This window comes from Chiloscyllium punctatum, chromosome 14, assembly GCF_047496795.1.
Source record: "Chiloscyllium punctatum isolate Juve2018m chromosome 14, sChiPun1.3, whole genome shotgun sequence".
Lineage (NCBI taxonomy): Eukaryota > Metazoa > Chordata > Chondrichthyes > Orectolobiformes > Hemiscylliidae > Chiloscyllium > Chiloscyllium punctatum.
Genome location: NC_092752.1, coordinates 35,000,475 through 35,020,000, shown reverse-complemented (window position 1 = coordinate 35,020,000; position 19,526 = coordinate 35,000,475). Strand labels below are relative to the sequence as shown.

General features: G+C 39.8%; 1 protein-coding gene across 2 annotated transcripts in view; it reads left to right on the top strand.

The window, feature by feature from the left end:
• Positions 1-19,526, top strand: part of fat4 (FAT atypical cadherin 4) — a 371,960-nt gene that overhangs the window by 293,566 nt on the left and 58,868 nt on the right. For both annotated transcript variants that reach the window (XM_072584175.1, XM_072584176.1), the window contains exons 9-10: positions 8,834-9,084; positions 14,713-19,071. In XM_072584175.1, the coding sequence (XP_072440276.1) occupies positions 8,834-9,084; positions 14,713-19,071 (4,610 nt within the window). The remainder of the gene's footprint in view (positions 1-8,833; positions 9,085-14,712; positions 19,072-19,526) is intronic.

The following is a 19,526-nucleotide window of genomic DNA, read 5'->3' as shown; positions in this document are numbered from 1 at the left end:
TGACCTAAGAAAAGATGTGCTGGCATTTGGGGTGGGGGGGGGGGGGGGTGCACTGAATATAGACAGAGATGAAGTGGAATTTCCTCTCTCTGAAGGTAGTAAATCTGTGGAATCTTGACCACAGGGAGTTATCAAGGCTGCATCATTAGATCACCTATTATCTCAGCTATTAATGGCAGATCAGACGAGATGGCTGAATGGTCCACTTCTGCTCGAATGGCTTATGGAAATAGTGACAGATTTATTTTCCCTCACTCAAAGATTGTAATGCCTCTATTCTGTAGCTGAGATCAACTACTTCAATGCAAATCAGTTATGGAGAATGCATACTGGCAGAGAACTTTAACTCTCAGCCTGTCCAAATTTCAATTTCAAATTTGTGTAAATCTTCCAGATTCAATATTTTAATTTGTTAAATTCATGTTCTCCCAGAATTATACTGGATTTTACTTTGGTCATAGTCATAGAGATGTACAGCATGGAAATAGACCCTTCGGTCCAACCCATCCATGCCGACCAGATATCCCAACCCAATCTAGTCCCACCTACCAGCACCCGGCCCATATCTCTCCAAACCCTTCCTATTCATATACCCATCCAAATGCCTCTTAAATGTTGCAATTGTACCAGCCTCCACCACATTCTCTGGCAGCTCATTCCATACACGTACCACCCTCTGCTTGAAAAAGTTGCCCCTTAGGTCTCTTTTGTATCTTTCCCCCCTCACCCTAAACCTATGCCCTCTAGTTCTGGACTCCCCGACCCCAGGGAAAAGACTTTGCCTATTTATCCTATCCATGCCCCTCCTAATTTTATAAACCTCTATAAGGTCACCCCTCAGCCTCCGGTGCTCCAGGAAAAACAGCCCCAGACTATTCAGCCTCTCCCAATAGCTCAAATCCTCCAACCCCGGCAACATCCTTGTAAATCTTTTCTGAACAATTTCAAGTTTCACAACATCTTTCCAATAGGAAGGAGCCCAGAATTGCATGCAATATTCCAACAGTGGACTAACCAATGTCCTGTACAGCCACAACATGACCTCCAAAATCCTGTACTCAATACTCTGACCAATAAAGGAAAGCATACCAAACGCTGCCTTCACTATCCTATCTACCTGCAACTCCACTTTCAAGGAGGTATGAACCTGCACTCCAAGGTTTCTTTGTTCAGCAACTCTCCCTAGAACCTTACCATTAAGTGTATAAGTCCTGCTAAGATTTGTTTTCCCAAAATGCAGCACCTCATATTTATCTGAATTAAACTCCATCTGCCACTTCTCAGCTCATTGGCCCATCTGGTCCAGATCCTGTTGTAATTTGAGGTAACCTTCTTTGCTGTCCATTACATCTCCAATTTTGGCGTCCTCTCCAAACTTACCAACTGTACCTCTTATGCTCACATCCAAATCATTTATGTAAATGACAAAAAGTAGAGGGCCCAGCACCGATCCTTGTGGCACTCCACTGGTCACAGGCCTCCAGTCTGAAAAACAACCCTCCACCACCACCCTCTGTCTTCTACCTTTGAGCCAGTTCTGAATCCAAATGGCTAGTTCTCCCTGTATTCCATGAGATCTAACCTTGCTAATCAGTTTCCCATGGGGAACCTTGTCGAATGCCTTACTGAAGTCCATTTAGATCACATCTACTGCTCTGCCCTCATCAATCTTTTTTGTTACTTCTTCAAAAAACTCAATCAAGTTTGTGAGGCATTATTTCCCACGCACAAAGCCATGTTGGCTATCCCTAATCAGTCCTTGCCTTTCCAAATACATGTACATCCTGTCCCTCAGAATTCCCTCCAACAACTTGCCCACCACCGAGGTCAGGCTCACCGGTCTATAGTTCCCTGGCTTGTCTTTATCACCCTCCTTAAACAGTGGCACCATGTTTGCCAACCTCCAGTCTTCCAGCACCTCACCTGTGACTATTGATGATACAAATATCTCAGCAAGAGGCCCAGCAATCACTTCTCTAGCTTCCCACAGAGTTCTCAGGTACACCTGATCAGGTCCTGGGGATTTATCCACCTTTACCCATTTCAAGACATCCAGCACTTCCTCCTCTGTAATCTGGACATTTTGCAAGATGTCACCATCTATTTCCCTATTGTATATATCTTCCATATCCTTTTCCACAGTAAATACTGATGCAAAATATTCATTTTGTATCTCCCCCATTTTCTGTGGCTCCACACAAAGGCCACCTTGCTGATCTTTGAGCGGCCCTATTCTCTCCCTAGTTACCCTTTTGTCCTTAACATATTTGTAAAAACCCTTTGGATTCTCCTTAATTCTATTTGCCAAAGCTATCTCATGTCCCTGTTTTGCCCTCCTGATTTCCCTGTTAAATATACTCCTACTTTCTTAATACTCTTCTAAGGATTCACTTGATCTATCCTGTCTATACCTGACATATGCTTCCTTCTTTTTCTTAACCAAACCCTCAATTTCTTTAGTCATCCAGAATTCCCTATACCTACCAGCCTTCCCTTTCACCCTAACAGGAATATACTTTCTCTGGATTCTTGTTATCTCATTTCTGAAGACTTCCCATTTTCCTGCGAACAGCTGCCTCCAATCAGCTTTCGAAAGTTCTTGCCTAATACCATCAAAATTGGCCTTTCCTGAATTTAGAATCTCAGCTTTTAGATCTGATCTATCCTTTTCCATCACTATTTTAAAACAAATAGAATTATGGTCGCTAGCCCCAAAGTGCTCCCCCACTGACACCTCAGTCACCTGTCCTGCCTTATTTCCCAAGAGTAGGTCAAGTTTTGCACCTTCTCTAGTAGGTACATCCACATACTGAATCAGAAAATTGTCTTGTACACACTTAAAAAATTCCTCTCCATCTAAACCTTTAACATTATGGCAGTCCCAGTCGATGTTTGGAAAGTTAAAAACCCCTACCATAACTACCCTATTATTCTTACAGATAGCTGAGATCTCCTTACAAGTTTGTTTCTCAATTTCCCTCTGACAATTGGGGGGTCTATAATACAATCCCAATAAGTTGATCATCCCTTTCTTATTTCTCAGTTCCACCCAAATAACTTCCCTGGATGTATTTCCGGGAATATCCTCCCTCAGCACAGCTGTAATGCTATCCCTTATCAAAAATGCCACTCCCCCTCCTCTCTTGCCTCCCTTTCTATCCTTCCTGTAGCATTTTTATCCTGGAACATTAAGCTGCTAGTCCCGCCCATCCCTGAGCCATGTTTCTGTAATTGCTATGATATCCCAGTCCCATGTTCCTAACCATGCCCTGAGTTCATCTGCCTTCCCTGTTAGGTCCCTTGCATTGAAATAAATGCAGTTTAATTTATTAGTCCTACCTTGTCCCTGCCTGCCCTGACTGTTTGACTCACTTCTGTTCTCAGCTGTACCCGTCTCAGATTGATTTCTTTCCTCACTATCTCCCTAGCTTCCCCCACCTCCCCCCACCTTACCACTTTAATTCCTCCCAAGCTGTTCTAGTAAATTTCCCTGCCAGTATATTAGTCCCCTTCCAATTTTGGTGCAATCCGTCCTTCTTGTACAGGTCACTTCTACCCCAAAAGGGATTCCAATGATTCAAAAATGTGAATCCTTCTCCCATACACCAGCTCCTCAGCCATGCATTCATCTGCTCTATCCTCCTATTCCTGCCCTCACTAGCTCGTAGCACTGGGTGTAATCCAAATATTACTACCCTTGAGGACCTCCTTTTTTAAATTTATGCCTAACACTCTGTAATCTCTCTTCAGAATCTCAACCTTTTCCCTTCCAATGTCATTGGTTCCAATGTGGACAATGACCTCCTGCTGGCCCCTCTCCCCCATGAGAACATTCTGCATCCTCTCTGAGACATCCTTGATTCTGCTGCCAGGGAAACAACACACCAATCTGATTTTTCTCTGCTGGCCACAGAAACGTCTGTACGTACCTCGGACTACAGAATCTCCTAACACAATTGATCTCTTGGAAGCCGACGTATCCCTTGTTGCATTAGAGCCAGTCTCAATACCAGGAACTTGGCTGTTCGTGTTACGTTTCCTTGAGAATCCATCACCCCCTACATTTTCTAAAACAGCATACCTGTTTGAAATGGGTATATCCACAAAAGACTCCTGCCCTAGCTGCCTACCTCTCTTACCCTTCCTGGAGTTAACCCATGTATGTGACTGTATCTGAGACTTTCCCCCATTCCTATAACTGCCATCCATCACATACTGTTGCTGTTGCAAGTTCCTCATCGCTTCTATCTGTCTCTCCAACCGATCCATTCGATCTGATAAGATTCACATCCAACAGCATTTATGGCAGATATAATCCGCAGTAACCCTTGAACTCTCCTTAAACTCCCACATGTGCAAGATGCTTTGAATTATTCAGCTGTCATTCCTGAAATAGGCACCAAACTCTGTGAAAATACAAATATTTATGGAATATCAGAGTCAGGTACGAGTGTCTGGAGTGTAGGGTATGCATGCTGACCTTAGTTGTACAAGAAAGATGCTGAAAAACAATTACATTAATTTTCGGTTTTTATTTTTAAGAGTAGCCAGTTACACAGGAATACTTGCAGATCATTGCGTGTCCATATAGTAATGTTGTTTCCTTTCCCCAGCCTAAATCCTTCCCAATCTCAAAGTGCATCCATGATGGCGAGTTGAAGCAGGGTGCTGCTTTCATAACTTTGAGCTCATCAGCATATGTAAATAGTACCTCATTGCCTATTTCAGATCTGTAAAGCCAGTGCACATAGTCATTAAACTTTCCACTCAACTTGGGACTTTGAGTTAGATGATTAATAGAAATCTTACAAGACATTAATTTAAGTGTAGATATTACAAAATTTGAAGAAAAACAAAACATTTTGGAAATGTTCAGTTCTATCAACTCTTTGACCTTGTTAATATTAACAGCATCCTGAGCATTTCAGCTGTTTGTTTTTTTCTAACGATATCATTAATTATATGCAGGATGAACTAGATAGCTTGTGAATCTACAACATTGATTTGGAATGTGACAAAAACTTCTAATTCTGTTTGAGGGATTGAAGACAAAAGGAGTACAAGTGACAGCTCTTATGCATGTTATTAAATGATAAGAGGTGAGGACTGGGGATTCTCCTTTGCAATCCTGCCAATTTTGTCTCTGACCATTCCTGCCTCCCTCTGCAATCAGGATTTACTGTCCTTCAAGGATTGCCATGCTAGGTGTAAACAGTGACATGTTGATGTGTTTGGATTTTCTTTAAGCCCATCACAATTATCACCATTCCCTGAGGCTATCTTGCGAAGGGTTGTAGTCCAGTATCCTCGGAAGTGTAAGAATCAACTCTGTTCCCTCGTAAAGGAAACAGGTGTTGCAGTGGTTTTCACTGCTTCAGTTCAATTTCCTACTTACCTTATGTAGGCGTTGTTCATTCCCTCACCTTTAAGATATAGCAAACATCCCATCTGTGATGTGCTTATTTCCCTTTAATTACCCAGTGTTATTGTGTTGTGTTGAATTAAATTGAATTGAATTTATTGTCACGTCACGTGTACCGAGGCACAGTGAAAAGCTTTGTCTTGTGAGCAATACAGGCAGACCACATAGTTAAGTAGCATAGGTAAGTAAATAATAGGTAAACAGCATAATGTGTGTGTGTGTGTGTGTGTGTGTGTGTGTGTGTGTGTGTGTGATGGATCTTTAAGAATGCAGGTAGCCTTTCCTTGACAGCGGGCCAGGTAATGGAACTGGAAGTCCTACCAGGATTTTGTGACTAAGCAATGTAAAGAAGTCTGCTGTTATCTGCCCACACATTCAGGATGAACCACTACTTAGGTTCCTGTCCGAACATGCCATTTGGAAAACAATGCCAGAATTACATTTCTGTTACTTGCTGAGCATACTGCTCATTCAGGGCAGTGTTTTAGTTTGATACTGCTGCAAGAGTTGAGGCGACTGACCAACTCAAGCCCCACATTGAACACACAATCTAGACTGATATGCTAGTGTCATAGAGTCATACAGCACGGAAACAGACCCTTCAGTCCAACTAGTCCACACTGACCTTGTTCCCAAGCCAAACTCGTCCCACCTGCCTGCACTCGGCCCATATCCTGCCAAACATTTCCTATTCATGTACTGATCCAAATGTATTTCAAATGTTATAACCATACCTGCATTTACCCCTTCCTCGGGCAGTTCATTCCACACACTAGCCATTCTGTGTAAAATGAGTTGCCCCTCATGTCCTTCTTAAATTTTTCTCCTCTCACCTTATTTTAAAAACATACCCACCAGTTTTGAACTCAATCACCTTCGAGAAAAAACCTTTGCTATTCACCTAATCCATACCCCTCATTTTATAAACCTCCATAACGTCACTCCTCAACCTCCTGTGTTCTAGTGGAAAAAAAGTTACAGCCTGTTTTTATCATTCAAAACTCTCTGATTGCCAGCAACACCCTGGTAAATCTTTTCTGAACCCTCTAGTTTAATGATATCCTTGCGATCATAGGGCAACCACAGCTGCACACAATACTCCAGAAGAGGCCTCACCAATATCCTGTACAACCTCCACATGACTTCCCAACCCTATACTCAAAGATCTGAGCAATGAAGACAAGTGTGCAAAAATGCCTTCTTAACCACCTTGTTCACCTGCGCTACAAATTCCAAAGAATTATGTATCTGAATGCGTAGGTTTCTGTTCTGCAACAGTACCCATGGCCCAACCATTAATCGTATAAGTCCTGCCCTTGTTTGTTTTACCAAAATGCAGTATCGCTCATCTATCCAAATTAAACTCCATCTGCCCCTCCTCAGCCCATTGACCCAATTGATTAAGATCTCTTTGCAATCTTAAAAAAAACCTTCTTCACTGTCCATTATTCCACCAATTTTGGTGTCATTCGCAAAGTTACTAATCATACTTCCTATACTCCCATCCAAATTGTTTATTTAAATGATAAACAAAAGTGGGCCCAGTACTGTGACCTGTGGAACATCACTGGTCACAGGCCTCCAGTCTGAAAAACAACCCTCTACCACCACCCTCTGTCTTCAACGCCAAGCCAATTTTGTAGCCGTTTAGCAAGCTCACCCTGAATCTCATGTGATCTAACTTTACTAATTGGTCAACCATGCAGAGCCTTGTCAGAGGCTTTACTAAAGTCCAAGTAAATCAAAGTCTACTGCCTGTCCTTGTCAGATTTTTGAAGTGCTAAAGGAGTGTCACATATGCCGGCTTTCAACCAAATTTTGGTATAGAGCCTCAGGTGAAAGGGGATGATACTCTGGCAAGTTTCAACAAAAAGCAGGGGAATTTTCCCTAATGTCTTGATCAGTATTTATCCTTCCACCAACATTAATAACACAGACTATTTGCTCATTATCATGTCTCTGTTTATGATTATGGGAATTTATTGTATACAGTTGACTAATGTTTCTGACATGACATCACTTTAATAGCATTGCATTGGCTGTAAAATACCTTTTTAGTGTTTCTGAGGTCATGAAAGGCGCTGTGTAATACAAGCTTTTATTCCTGTTTTGATGTTATAGAAATTAATTCAACATAATCTACTCCTTTTGATTGGATACTTTTGTCCATACGTGGACTGATTCAAATGTAAACATGTGATGGAGGATATTTGCAGTATTATTAAGAGTCTATAGTTGCCTGACGTTTGAGCCAAAGTGACCAATATTTTAAACAAGTAAATTTAGTTAATTTATAGTTAAAGGAAGGACAAATCTAAAATTAGTAAATAATACCTAGTTGAATTTAATCAGACTGGTTTTGAGTGGATCTAATGGATTTCAAGTCCTACTTTATGATATTATTCCAGTGAAATCTTTATAATTCTAAATTCTTTAAAACTCCTGCAGTTAGTTTCAGTAAAATTTCTGTTTTATTGAACTTTGACCAGTGCCTTTAATTAAGGGCTAACTAAAACACACCTTAGTTCTCAGTCTAGTTGATTGCCTACATTTGACCTTGATGTGAGGGAATCTAACATTAGCCATTCTGTTTTCACTAACTTACTAAGTTATTTGCCTTAAATCAGTAAAGCACATGCCCCCAAACTGTTCTGCTTTCTTAGGAAATGATGTGGAGACTTTTCATGGTCAATTAAAGACTGACTTGGCTCCGAGTCACAGTTTTAGAATCAATGTTTTATGTTATTTAACATCTGGAAATTGGTACATTATTAGACTTTGGTGTGGAGATTGGTTGGAGTCGGTACAGGTTAAATTAATCCTTCAATGAGGTATGCAAAACACAGCTCATCTGCTATAAATGTAAAAGTAGTAATTGAATATCATCCTGTGTATTTAATTGAACTGAACAGACATGTGCACTCCTCACTTAGAGGGTTAGATAGATATATTAATTAATTTAGATTCTGAAGAACAGTGATAACACTTAGCATGTTTAGTGAAGTTCCTCTAATCGCTCAATGAAGAAAAACAGTCCTGAGCTATACAGTGGTGGAAGATTCTCCATTTGGTTTCTGGTCTCAGTTACATTAGTACATTCAGGACAACAGTTAGGATGGTTACACCTGGGCCAGCATTAGAGAGAATGGAACATCAAACCTGGCGCAGTGACTCTTACTCTACTTGGACAGTATTGTGTGAACAATAGGAAATCAAAAGTGGTATCTTGCTTATGCTTGCTATCTAGGTTTTCATATTGAGCTGCCACTGGGCAGCTACAAGAAGAACCTGTAACTCTTATTCTGAGCCAGTTATTTTTCTCTTAGAACAGTTTCAATAAAGCAAAGTAAACAATGTGACTTAATCCTAAAGCACCTACTGAGTTTTTTAAAATTATCTTTCCTCTAACAGCTATAGCCTGGTTGGTGGCAACTCCCAGTTTTCCATTAATCCGTCTACTGGACAAATTATCACAAGTGCTCTGCTGAACAGAGAAAGCAAAGAAATGTACAGTCTTGTAGTGGTAGCTACCGATGGAGGCATACCTCAAGCCATGTCCAGTTCAACCACTGTGTTTATAACAATTTCAGACGTCAATGACAACCCTCCGAAATTTCGTCACTTCCCATATGTTACTCACATCCCATCACCTACAAATGCAGGTAAGAACTTTGTCAAAAGCATTCCACGGGAAAAGGAAAACACTTTGGAAGTTGCCATATAGAAGGTGATGTCATCAGGACAGAGAAAAGGTAAAAGAGTGTCCTAGCAAGAAGTTGTGCAAGGGAAAATTTAGTTAAGGTAGCCGTGGGACTCAGCAGACTAATTATAGACAATGATGAGCAGACTCATACAGAAATGCAAACAGATGAGTCAAAGAAAGGAAGGGGAATGTCAGAGATTAACCGTATCAAAATAGTTTGTTAACATTTATCCAAATTAAGGAAAATCTTGCAGAAGGTTGACTGTCCATTAAGTATGGAAAACAAGTAAACACACATAATAAAGATAAATGCTCAATTAATCACTTTGAATAGAATTTTACTATACAGAGATAAAGATACTAATTTAAACAGATGCAATAACAGTCAGAATCTGCTATATTTTGATGTAGTAATGCATATTGAAACATCACATCTCCTGCTGTCATGTTTTTAATTGCTTCATGGGCAAAGAATGGACAGAGTCATTTGTACTTTAAATCTATTCTGAATAACAAAACAAAATGCTTAATTAGTGCACGTTTAATGTGCATTAGCCTTCTTCAGTAATTTGTGCTTTCTATTAGAGATTCAAAAGAGTTTAAATTATTGGCTACCATCCAAATTAATTTACAGTGATGTATTATTGATCGAATAACTATATATCAATGATATTCCCACAGAATTTCCTTAATTGAATGAAACCATTTTTAACTGTGAATGTAGCCTGCATATGTCATTTCTGCCAGATCACTGACTTAAAATTACAGGAGCAAGAATACAATAAACTGCCCACACCAACTGCAAATAATATGTATTAAGCCATTATTATTCTGAATTAGAACTGTAGAAATATTATGTCCTCACCTTCATTGATGCCTGAGAACATATTTTTGATTTTAGCTATTGATTTTTTTACAGAAATAACTTGCAATTATCTAACACTTTTATGATCTTAGAATTTTCAATAGCATGTCACTGTAAAAATAAAGTACTTTAGAAGTATGGGTATAATTGGAATAGTGGAAACCATGGTATGAAGCGGACACATGTCAAGGTCACAAATTGTAATCATCAATCTTTTTTTCTTTGATGATGTTGTTGAGGAATAGATGTTGCCATGGTATGGAAAAAAAAAACCCTATCATCTTGTTTGTGTGATATCATGGGATCTTCTATGTTCATCTGAGAAAGCATAGAGAACATGAATTTAACATCTCATCTAAAAGATTGCACTCATGCATGCAGTATTCCACTGAAGTGCCATCCTAAGTTCTACGTTTAAATCTCTCGAATGAAACTTGAAGCAATAACATTCTAACTTATACTCAAGAATGTGACTACTGAATCAAGGCTAACACCTGGTTACATTATATTTATTTAATTCTTCAATATGGAAATCATCACAAGCACAGAATATTGTATATGTTAACATCTAACATAATAAACGGAACTTAGAATGCAGAGTGAACTTTACCACATATAACTGAGACAGACCGGAGTGATTTTTACCAGGAGCAACCTCATTTCTTGGTTCAGCTGAACAATAGGAGTGAATTTTGCTGCTAGCATACTGCTCCACTCCCTGGCGTGAATTCAGTTCGGAGAACCCAGAAAAGCAAGCAGTGAGATGGTGGATGGATCTTCCCTGAGAGCATTAGTTAAAAAGCGGGAATGAGACAGATGCCACTAATGCAGGCTGAATATTTGCAAAGGCAGCATTCTTTGTGAATTGGGTAAAAGGGTATAGCTGTCTGGGGTTATTCCTGATGAAGGGCTTTTGCCCGAAACGTCAATTTCGAAGCTACTTGGATGCTGCCTGAACTGCTGTGCTCTTCCAGCACCACTAATCCAGAATCTGGTTTCCAGCATCTGCAGTCATTGTTTTTACCCTGTCTGGGGATAGATCCTCTTTGTAACTTACTGCTGACAAATAAACATCAACACCATGAAGCTGGGAACATTACAGACTGCTCACCTTGCTTTCTAAGAGGTGTTAATGAATCCTTCACCACCTGAATGAAATAGTAACTCATGCATATGTATCCCCAAGTATACATTTTATTGTTAATTATGCTCTCATTTAATTATTCCTGTACAAAGACAGCACAACAAACTCATGGTTTTCAGTGTGTCCCATTTTCTTTTCAATATTGTTTTCGTTTCATTAAAATTACAAAACAGTACAATTTAAAAAACAAAGTTATAGAAAATGAATATTGGTTGCAATTTAATCTGTACACTGTGATGTCCTATAAAACACTTGACCTTTAATAATAACATGAAAACATTTTAACCAATTTCATTAAATACCTTTTTAATAATTACTGTTATTTATCCACAGTTGTCTAATGTGCACTTTTCCCTCTATCCTATGACCTCAGGAGTGCAAAGAACTAGCAAAGACAATGAGCATAAGGGCATAGGAAAAGTCAGTAGACATTCTATACCATTTGTCAAACCTGTTCCATTTAATACAATCATGTCTGATCCGAAATCTTAAATGCATTTTACCCACTATCCCCATAAATCTTTATGCCACTGGGAATCAGGAATCTATCAATCTTTAAATGTATTCAAAAACTAAGCTTCCGCTGCCTTCTGGGGTAAAGAATTCCAGATTTACTATCCTGTGAGTATGAAAAAAAATTTCCTCATCTTGCTCCTAAATGGCATAATTTTTTAAAATTTTAAATTGTATCGTCTGGTCCTAGATTCCCCAACCAGGGAAGACATCTTACCTGTATCGACCCTGTTATCCCCTTAAGTATTTTGTAGTTTGCAATGAGGTCACCTCTCATCGGTTGAAACTCTAGAGAATACAGCTCTAGTTAGCTCAGTCTCCATTCATAGGACAGTCCCACCATCCAGAGAACAAGTGAATCTGTTGAATTTCCATTGCAAAGTTTCTGTGGTAATGATATCTTTCCTGAGATATGAGGTCCAGTCTGGTCTAACCAAGCTTCTATGCAATTGAAGCAAGTCTTCACTACTCCTGTACTCAAATCCTCCTGCATTAAAGGCAAACATTCCATTAGCCTTCCTAATAGCTTGTGCATGTTAGCTTTCAATAATGGTCTGGAGACAAATAAAAAACTGCAGATGCTGGAATCCAAAGTAGACAGGCAGGAGGCTGGAAGAACACAGCAAGTCAGGCAGCATCAGGAGATGGAAAGGTCCACATTTCGGGCATAACCAGAAACATTGACTTCTCCACCTCCTGATGCTGCCTGGCTTGCTGTGTTCTTCCAGCCTCCTGCTTGTCTACTTCAATAATGGGTCAACAAGGGCACTGAGATCCCCTGCAGTCTCTCACCATTAAAGAAATACTCCAGGTGCTCTGATCTACTTCCACAGTCTAGGTGTGTGCAGGCTAGGTGGATTAACCATGGAATATGCAGGGTCACAGAGATAGCTGGGGGGGGGGTTGTGTCTTAGTGGGATGCTCTTCAGAGTGTTGGTGTGGATTCGATGGGCCGACTAGCCCACTTCCATGCTGTGGGAATTCTATCTATTCCTCCATGCCAAAGTGGATAATTTTTTTTCACATTACATTTCAATTACCACATTTTTGCTCACTCATTAAACCTGTCTAAAACCTCCTGAAACTAGTTTACATCTTCCTCCTAACAAAAATTCTGTTTTGGTTGTATTATCTACAAACTTTAAAATATTATATTTGGCCTCCATATCCAAGTCAGTAACATATTATGAACAGCTATGATCCAAGCACTGATCTTTTGCAATACCCCACTAGTTCCAGTCTCCCAAGGCAAGAGTGGCCCATTTTTACAGTTTTCTGTCTGTCAGCTAATCCTTCATCCATAATAGTACAATACCTCTATCCCATGCATTTTAATTTTGTTAACCATTCTTATTGGAAGTCTTCTGAAATTTTAAGTATACTAGATCCATGAGATAAACAAAAAAAAAACCAAAGAACTGGATGCTGGAAAAACTCAGCAGATTTGGCACCGTCTGTGGAGAGAAAGTGGAGTTAATAGTTTGGGTCCAGTGACCTTTCTTCAAGAAGGTTCATAAGATGATTACTGGACCTGAAATGTTAACTCTGTTTTCTCTCCACAGATGCTGCCAGACCTGCTGAGTTTTTCCAGCAACTTATGATCTTACTATATCCACTGACTCCTCTTTATAAAGCTTGTCAATAACATCCTCAAAGAAACTCCAGCAATTTTGTCAAACATGATTTTCCATTTGCAAATCCATGCTGACTATGCCCAATCAGAGAATTTTCATTCAGTGTCCATTTGTCACATCCTTTATCGTAGACTATATCATTCGCCCTACTACTGGTGCAAGATTGACAGGTTGTGCTTCTTTGTTGTCTTGCATGTTCCTTAAATAGGTGGGTGACATTTGCTGGCTTCCAATCTACAGGAACATTCCAAATTCCAATGTTCATCCATTGTTTATTCCAATGCGACTCCAATGTTTAGTAAATATATCCTACAATGTTTGTCATCAGCTTTCTCATGGACTGTTGTCCAAGGCATGCCTGCCAGTCAGGCTTGTTTTTTTTAACCAACAGTATGTTATGAGTTATCAGATTCATGCTAGCTAACAAGAAACCAGAAAAGGAGCTTAATTTCTCATTGCAGTCATGAACCCAGTCATGAACCCTTAATTCTCATTGCAAGGTTCAACATTTTAAAGGAAGAATTTACTATTTTACAATGTTGGATTTTTTTTTTATTGGCATTATATCTCCACCTAATTATTTTACGGATCACTAAAATTTTGACGTCAGGATCAGAATCTGTAAAGCAAAATATTTATAATTCATCACTGGTATATCTCATTCTAAATATCCTATCAGACGAGATTATTATTTCTTTTTTGTCAGGAAATGAATGCACTCACTTGTGATTTTAATGTGTCATTCAACAATTGATTTTACACCTATCTTGTTAATTAAAAGCATACTGGCTTTTTACAGGTACTGATCACATTGTCACAGTCTTCACTGTTTATGGTTTGGATTTAAGAGTAAAAATGCGGGATGAATTTATTCTGCTCAGATTGGTTTCTTACTGTGAATTCTGAATTTGGAAAACGTCAACCTAAACTTCTGTTGCATATACAGATATCCCTAGTTTCTATTTATAGCCTTTGTTCACTGAGCATTTTCATAATGGCTTTACAAATTTGCTGATTGTTTGAAAATTAATTCAAGCCTCCAAAGGCTATGTCTGTTATGTTTATAAACTAAGATTTTCTCAATCTGTAGTCAGACCACAAACTCAATCAATAAAATGATAATTGGCTATTTCCAAACCCTACTCTTTTGAGCTGGGGTATTTTGCATTGGTGTGCCCCATGAACATAATGCATTGAGTGACAAGCATATAAGACCAAGAACATAAGCAGATGGTGATTTAGCTATGCTAAAGATTACTATACTGTGACAATATTTACTAGTTCTGTTCATTCAGTTGCCCGTGACCAGAAGCTGATGTTGAAATTCAGATCATTTTCCAATACGAAACATCTGATAGTATTGCTTTATCTTTTAAATGCTTTTTTAACAAAATAGACTCCTAATGTCTTTCCTGTTTCCACTGTATCCAGGTTCATTCGTGTTTGCTGTGACAGTTTCAGATGATGATGAAGGCCCCAATGCTGAACTCCAATATTCCTTGACAGGCCGAAGTGCGGAAAGATTCCAGATTGATCCTAGTCGCGGTGCTATCATGGCTGCCCAGAAGTTAACTGGAGGCACTGACATAACTATTACTGTCAATGTTAAAGACAAAGGAATTTATCCAATGTCTGACTCCACCACTGTGACAGTGAGATTTGGAAATAAGGCCGATTTTCCTCAAATAAATGCAGGGCAACAGTCTTTTACATTCCCAGAAGACCAGAAGATTGATACCTATATTACAACAATGTCAGCTTCTTCAACAAGAAGTCCTGTAAGAGGATCCTTATCTTACTATATTGCTAGTGGTAACCTCGGTGATGTCTTCCACATTGATCAACTGACAGGGAAACTCGTTCTCATAAAGTCATTAGATTTTGAAGCAGTTCAGAATTATGTTCTCTGGATTGAAGCCAGAGATATGGGATACCCTCCATATTCTTCATATAAGCAATTGAATATCACTGTGCTAGATGTCAATGACAATGCACCAGTTTTTAAGCAAGATCCTTTCATGGCTAATGTAATGGAGAATACCTTTTCCCACAAAATAATCACTGTTGTAGCAGAAGATAAAGACAGTGGTCCCAGTGGTCAAATAGAGTATACCATACTGGATGGTAACAAAGGCAATAACTTCAATATCAACAGAGAAACTGGAGAGATCAGAAATACCAAACGTTTGGACAGGGAAAAGAAGGCCCAATATACATTAACTGTACAAGCAACAGATAAAGGAGCTTCCTCAAGTAGCTCTGTGTGCCAAGTTATTGTCAATGTCTTGGATGAGAATGACAATGCTCCAAGATTCTCACAAATATTTAGTGCTCAGGTGCCTGAAAATGCTGCTATTGGTTACACTGTGACGCATGTGACCACTTCAGATGAGGATACTGGAGTGAATGCTGTTAGTCAGTACTCTATACGAGATGTAAGTCTTCCCTTCTCCATGAATGCAAAGACTGGAGATATCACCGTTAGCAGGCCTCTGAATCGGGAGGATGTGGAGCGCTACACAGTCAAAGTTTATGCCCATGATTCTGGGTGGACAGTGAATACAGACATTACTGTTTTTGTGACAGATGTAAATGATAATCCCCCACGATTTACTCAAACCTCATACTATCTAGATTACCCAGAGCTCACAGAGATTGGCTCCAGTGTTACTCAGGTAGTAGCTACAGATCCCGACAGTGGCCTTAATGGTCAAGTGTTTTATTTCATAAAGTCACAGTCAGAATTTTTCAGAATAAATTCTAGCACAGGAGAGATCTATACCAAACAATACATAAAATATCACAATTCCTCAAGTTCTAACAATCTGAATATAAACAGGCATAGCTTTATTATAACAGCCTCAGACAGAGGTAGAATTCCCTTGATGAGTGAAACGACAGTCATTATCAACATTGTTGACAGTAATGACAATGCACCACAGTTTGAATCTGATAATTACTTTACTCCTGTTACTAAGAATGTCAAGGTTGGTACACGGTTAATCAAAGTCACTGCAGTGGACGATAAGGATTATAACTTAAATTCGGAAGTAGAGTACCACATTACTGGTGGAAACAGTTCAAATCAATTCACACTGAACAAGAGTAATGGTTGGGTTTCTGTTGCTTCCTCTCTGAGAGCCAATGTGAATAAAGTGTTTTTAATCATAATCACAGCAATGGATAAAGGCAATCCGCCACTGTCCACAACATCCACTGTTCGTATTATGGTGACTGAAGAGAACTTGCACACGCCTCAATTCTCTCAGAGCCACATTAGCGTCACAGTTCCTGAGAACCTTGCCATTGGAACAGTAATCAGAACTATTTCAGCCAGAGATAAAGATGCTGATATGAATGGGTTAATTAGATATAACATTTCAAAAGGGAATGATGCTAAATTGTTCTCTATTGTTAATACAACGGGTGCGATATCTCTAGTTGGACATTTGGATTATGAGACTCAACAAATGCATGAACTGACTATAAGTGCTGAAGATGGAGGTTGGGTGAAAAGAGCTGGCTACCTCAGCATGACCGTTCACGTTACTGATTCAAATGATAATGCACCACTGTTCAGTCCAAATAAGTATTTTCCAATTATATCAGAAAATGCCCCAAGTGGTACCATAGTCGTCCAGTTAAATGCCACAGATGCAGATTCTGGAGCTAATGCTGTAATAGCTTATGCAATTGAGACGAGTGACAGTGATCTTTTTGTCATTGATCCAAACACCGGAATCATCACAACTCAAGGCTTTTTGGACTTTGAAGTGAAACAGAGTTACCAGTTGTACGTGAAAGCCTTTAATGTCCCAGATGAGGACCATTTTAGCTTTGCTGATGTTTATGTGCAGCTCAGTGGTGTAAATGAGTACGTTCCACGTTTTGTGTCCAGACAATATAGCTTTGAGGTTTCAGAGGCTGCTTCAAAAGGTACCACTGTCGGGGAAGTATTTGCAAGTGATCGAGACCTTGGGAATGATGGAGTTGTCACCTACCTCCTTGTTGGTAAAAGCAGAAGCAAAGGATTAAGGATCGATAAAAACACCGGACAAATTTATGTATCAGGGCAACTTGATCGGGAAAAGGAAGAGAAAATTTCTTTAAGGGTTCTGGCAAAGAATGCCGGAAGCATCCGTGGATTTGATGTTGATGAAGTCTTTGTGAATATTACTGTACTGGATGCCAATGATCCTCCTGTTTTCACATCCGAGGAGTACACTGTGCAGATTAATGAGGGGGCAGCACCTGGAGCTCATGTCATTTTCGTAAGTGCCTTTGATTCTGACTCGGTTCCCAGTTGGAGCAGATTCACTTACCACATTGGAGCTGGAAATGAAAAGGGTGCCTTTTCTATTGATTCACAGTCTGGGCAGGTTTCAGTGGCAGCAGAACTGGATCGTGAGTCCATACCCATATACAACCTCTCTATATTAGCTGTTGATACAGGAGTGCCTTCAGCCACAGGTAGCACCTATTTGCTTGTCAACCTGGAGGATATTAATGACAATGGACCTACTTTAATATCTGCAACTGGAGAGGTTGCCGAGAACCAACGTGCAGGGGCTGTCGTGATGACACTTAATGCCACTGATCTGGACCTTCCACCAAACCAAGGTCCTTTCTCCTACCATTTGCTCAGCACAGGCCCTGCTACCAGCTACTTCAGTTTAAGCTCTGGGGGTATCCTCACCACAACCAGAGAAATTGACAGAGAACAGATCAGTGATTTCCATTTGTCAGTGGTCACTCGGGATTCCGGCACACCACAGATGTCTTCCACAGGTACTGTGCACGTCATAATAAATGATCAGAATGACAACCCATCTGAGCCAAGAACAGTAGAGATATTCGTTCACTATTTTGGAAACCTGTTTCCTGGTGGAATCTTGGCCAGTGTGAAGCCCCAAGACCCAGATATATTGGACACTTTCCAGTGCACTCTTACTATGGGGTCTACAACTCTTTTTAACATTCCAGCAGGGACTTGCAATCTAAACTCGCAGCCAAGGTCAACAGATGGAACTTTTGATCTAATTGTCCGTAGTAGTGATGGATTGCACAGTGCCGTCAACAACAATGTCCATGTTTTCTTCACTGGATTCAGTAATATGACGATAGACAATAGTGTCCTTCTTTCCCTAAATATTGCAACAGTCAAAGATTTTCTTACCAACCATTACCTTCACTTCTTACGGATTGTTAACTCTCAACTCTCGCGAATGGGAACTACAGTACAGATCTATGGTTTTTACGAACAGGATAATAAAACATATATCATGGCAGCTGTGAAACGATTTAGCAATCAGTATGTAAGCCCCAGTGGGGTAGCCACTTTTTTTGAAAGCATTAAGGAAACTTTATTCAGACAGAGTGGAGTACGAGTCGACTCTGTGGACCACGACCCTTGTACTAACGAGCCGTGTCAGAATGGTGGAAGCTGCGTGAAGAGGCTGGCCGTCAGCCCGTCACTACAAAGTGAAGAAAGCGTCCCAGTGATTATTGTGGCCAATGCAGCTCTCAAGCCATTCATCTGTCGATGTCTGCCAGGATACTCTGGACATGCCTGCGAAACAGACATAGATGAGTGCCTTCCATCCCCTTGCCACAATGGTGGAACCTGCCATAATTTATTAAGTAGATTTTCATGTACCTGTCCAGAAGGGTTCATGGGCACTGCTTGTGAAAGGGACATCAATGAATGTCAGTCGAATCCCTGCAAAAGTGGTGGAACTTGCCAGAACTTCCCGGGAGGTTTTAGCTGTGCATGTAAAGTTGGATATACAGGTATTAATACAGGAATCCTCTTTTAATACTTCACTCAAGAATTGTTCATATGAAATGAACTCATTACTTCTAATCAGAAATGACCATTAAGATTTTTGAATATTTGTTTAGAATAACAATAACAGAGAAGTAATGTTTTGGGCTGTTGACAGGCCATTGTGCTGCAGTAAGAGATCTTCAGGTACAAACAGTGTCAAGAGGTTAGTTCTTCATTAAGCCAGTAAAGGAATACATCAAATATAAACAATGTATTTGCCTCAAGGAAAAATAGAAAAGGCATCATCTTACAAAAACCCTTAAGGTAGTCATGGGGTTTCAATCAGAGAATACCTCCTGACACTAAAGGCTGATACATATGCAGGAACATAGAACATTACAGCGTAGTACAGGCTCTTCGGTCCTCGATGTTGCACTGACCTGTGAAACCAATCTGAAGCCCATCGAACCGACACTAT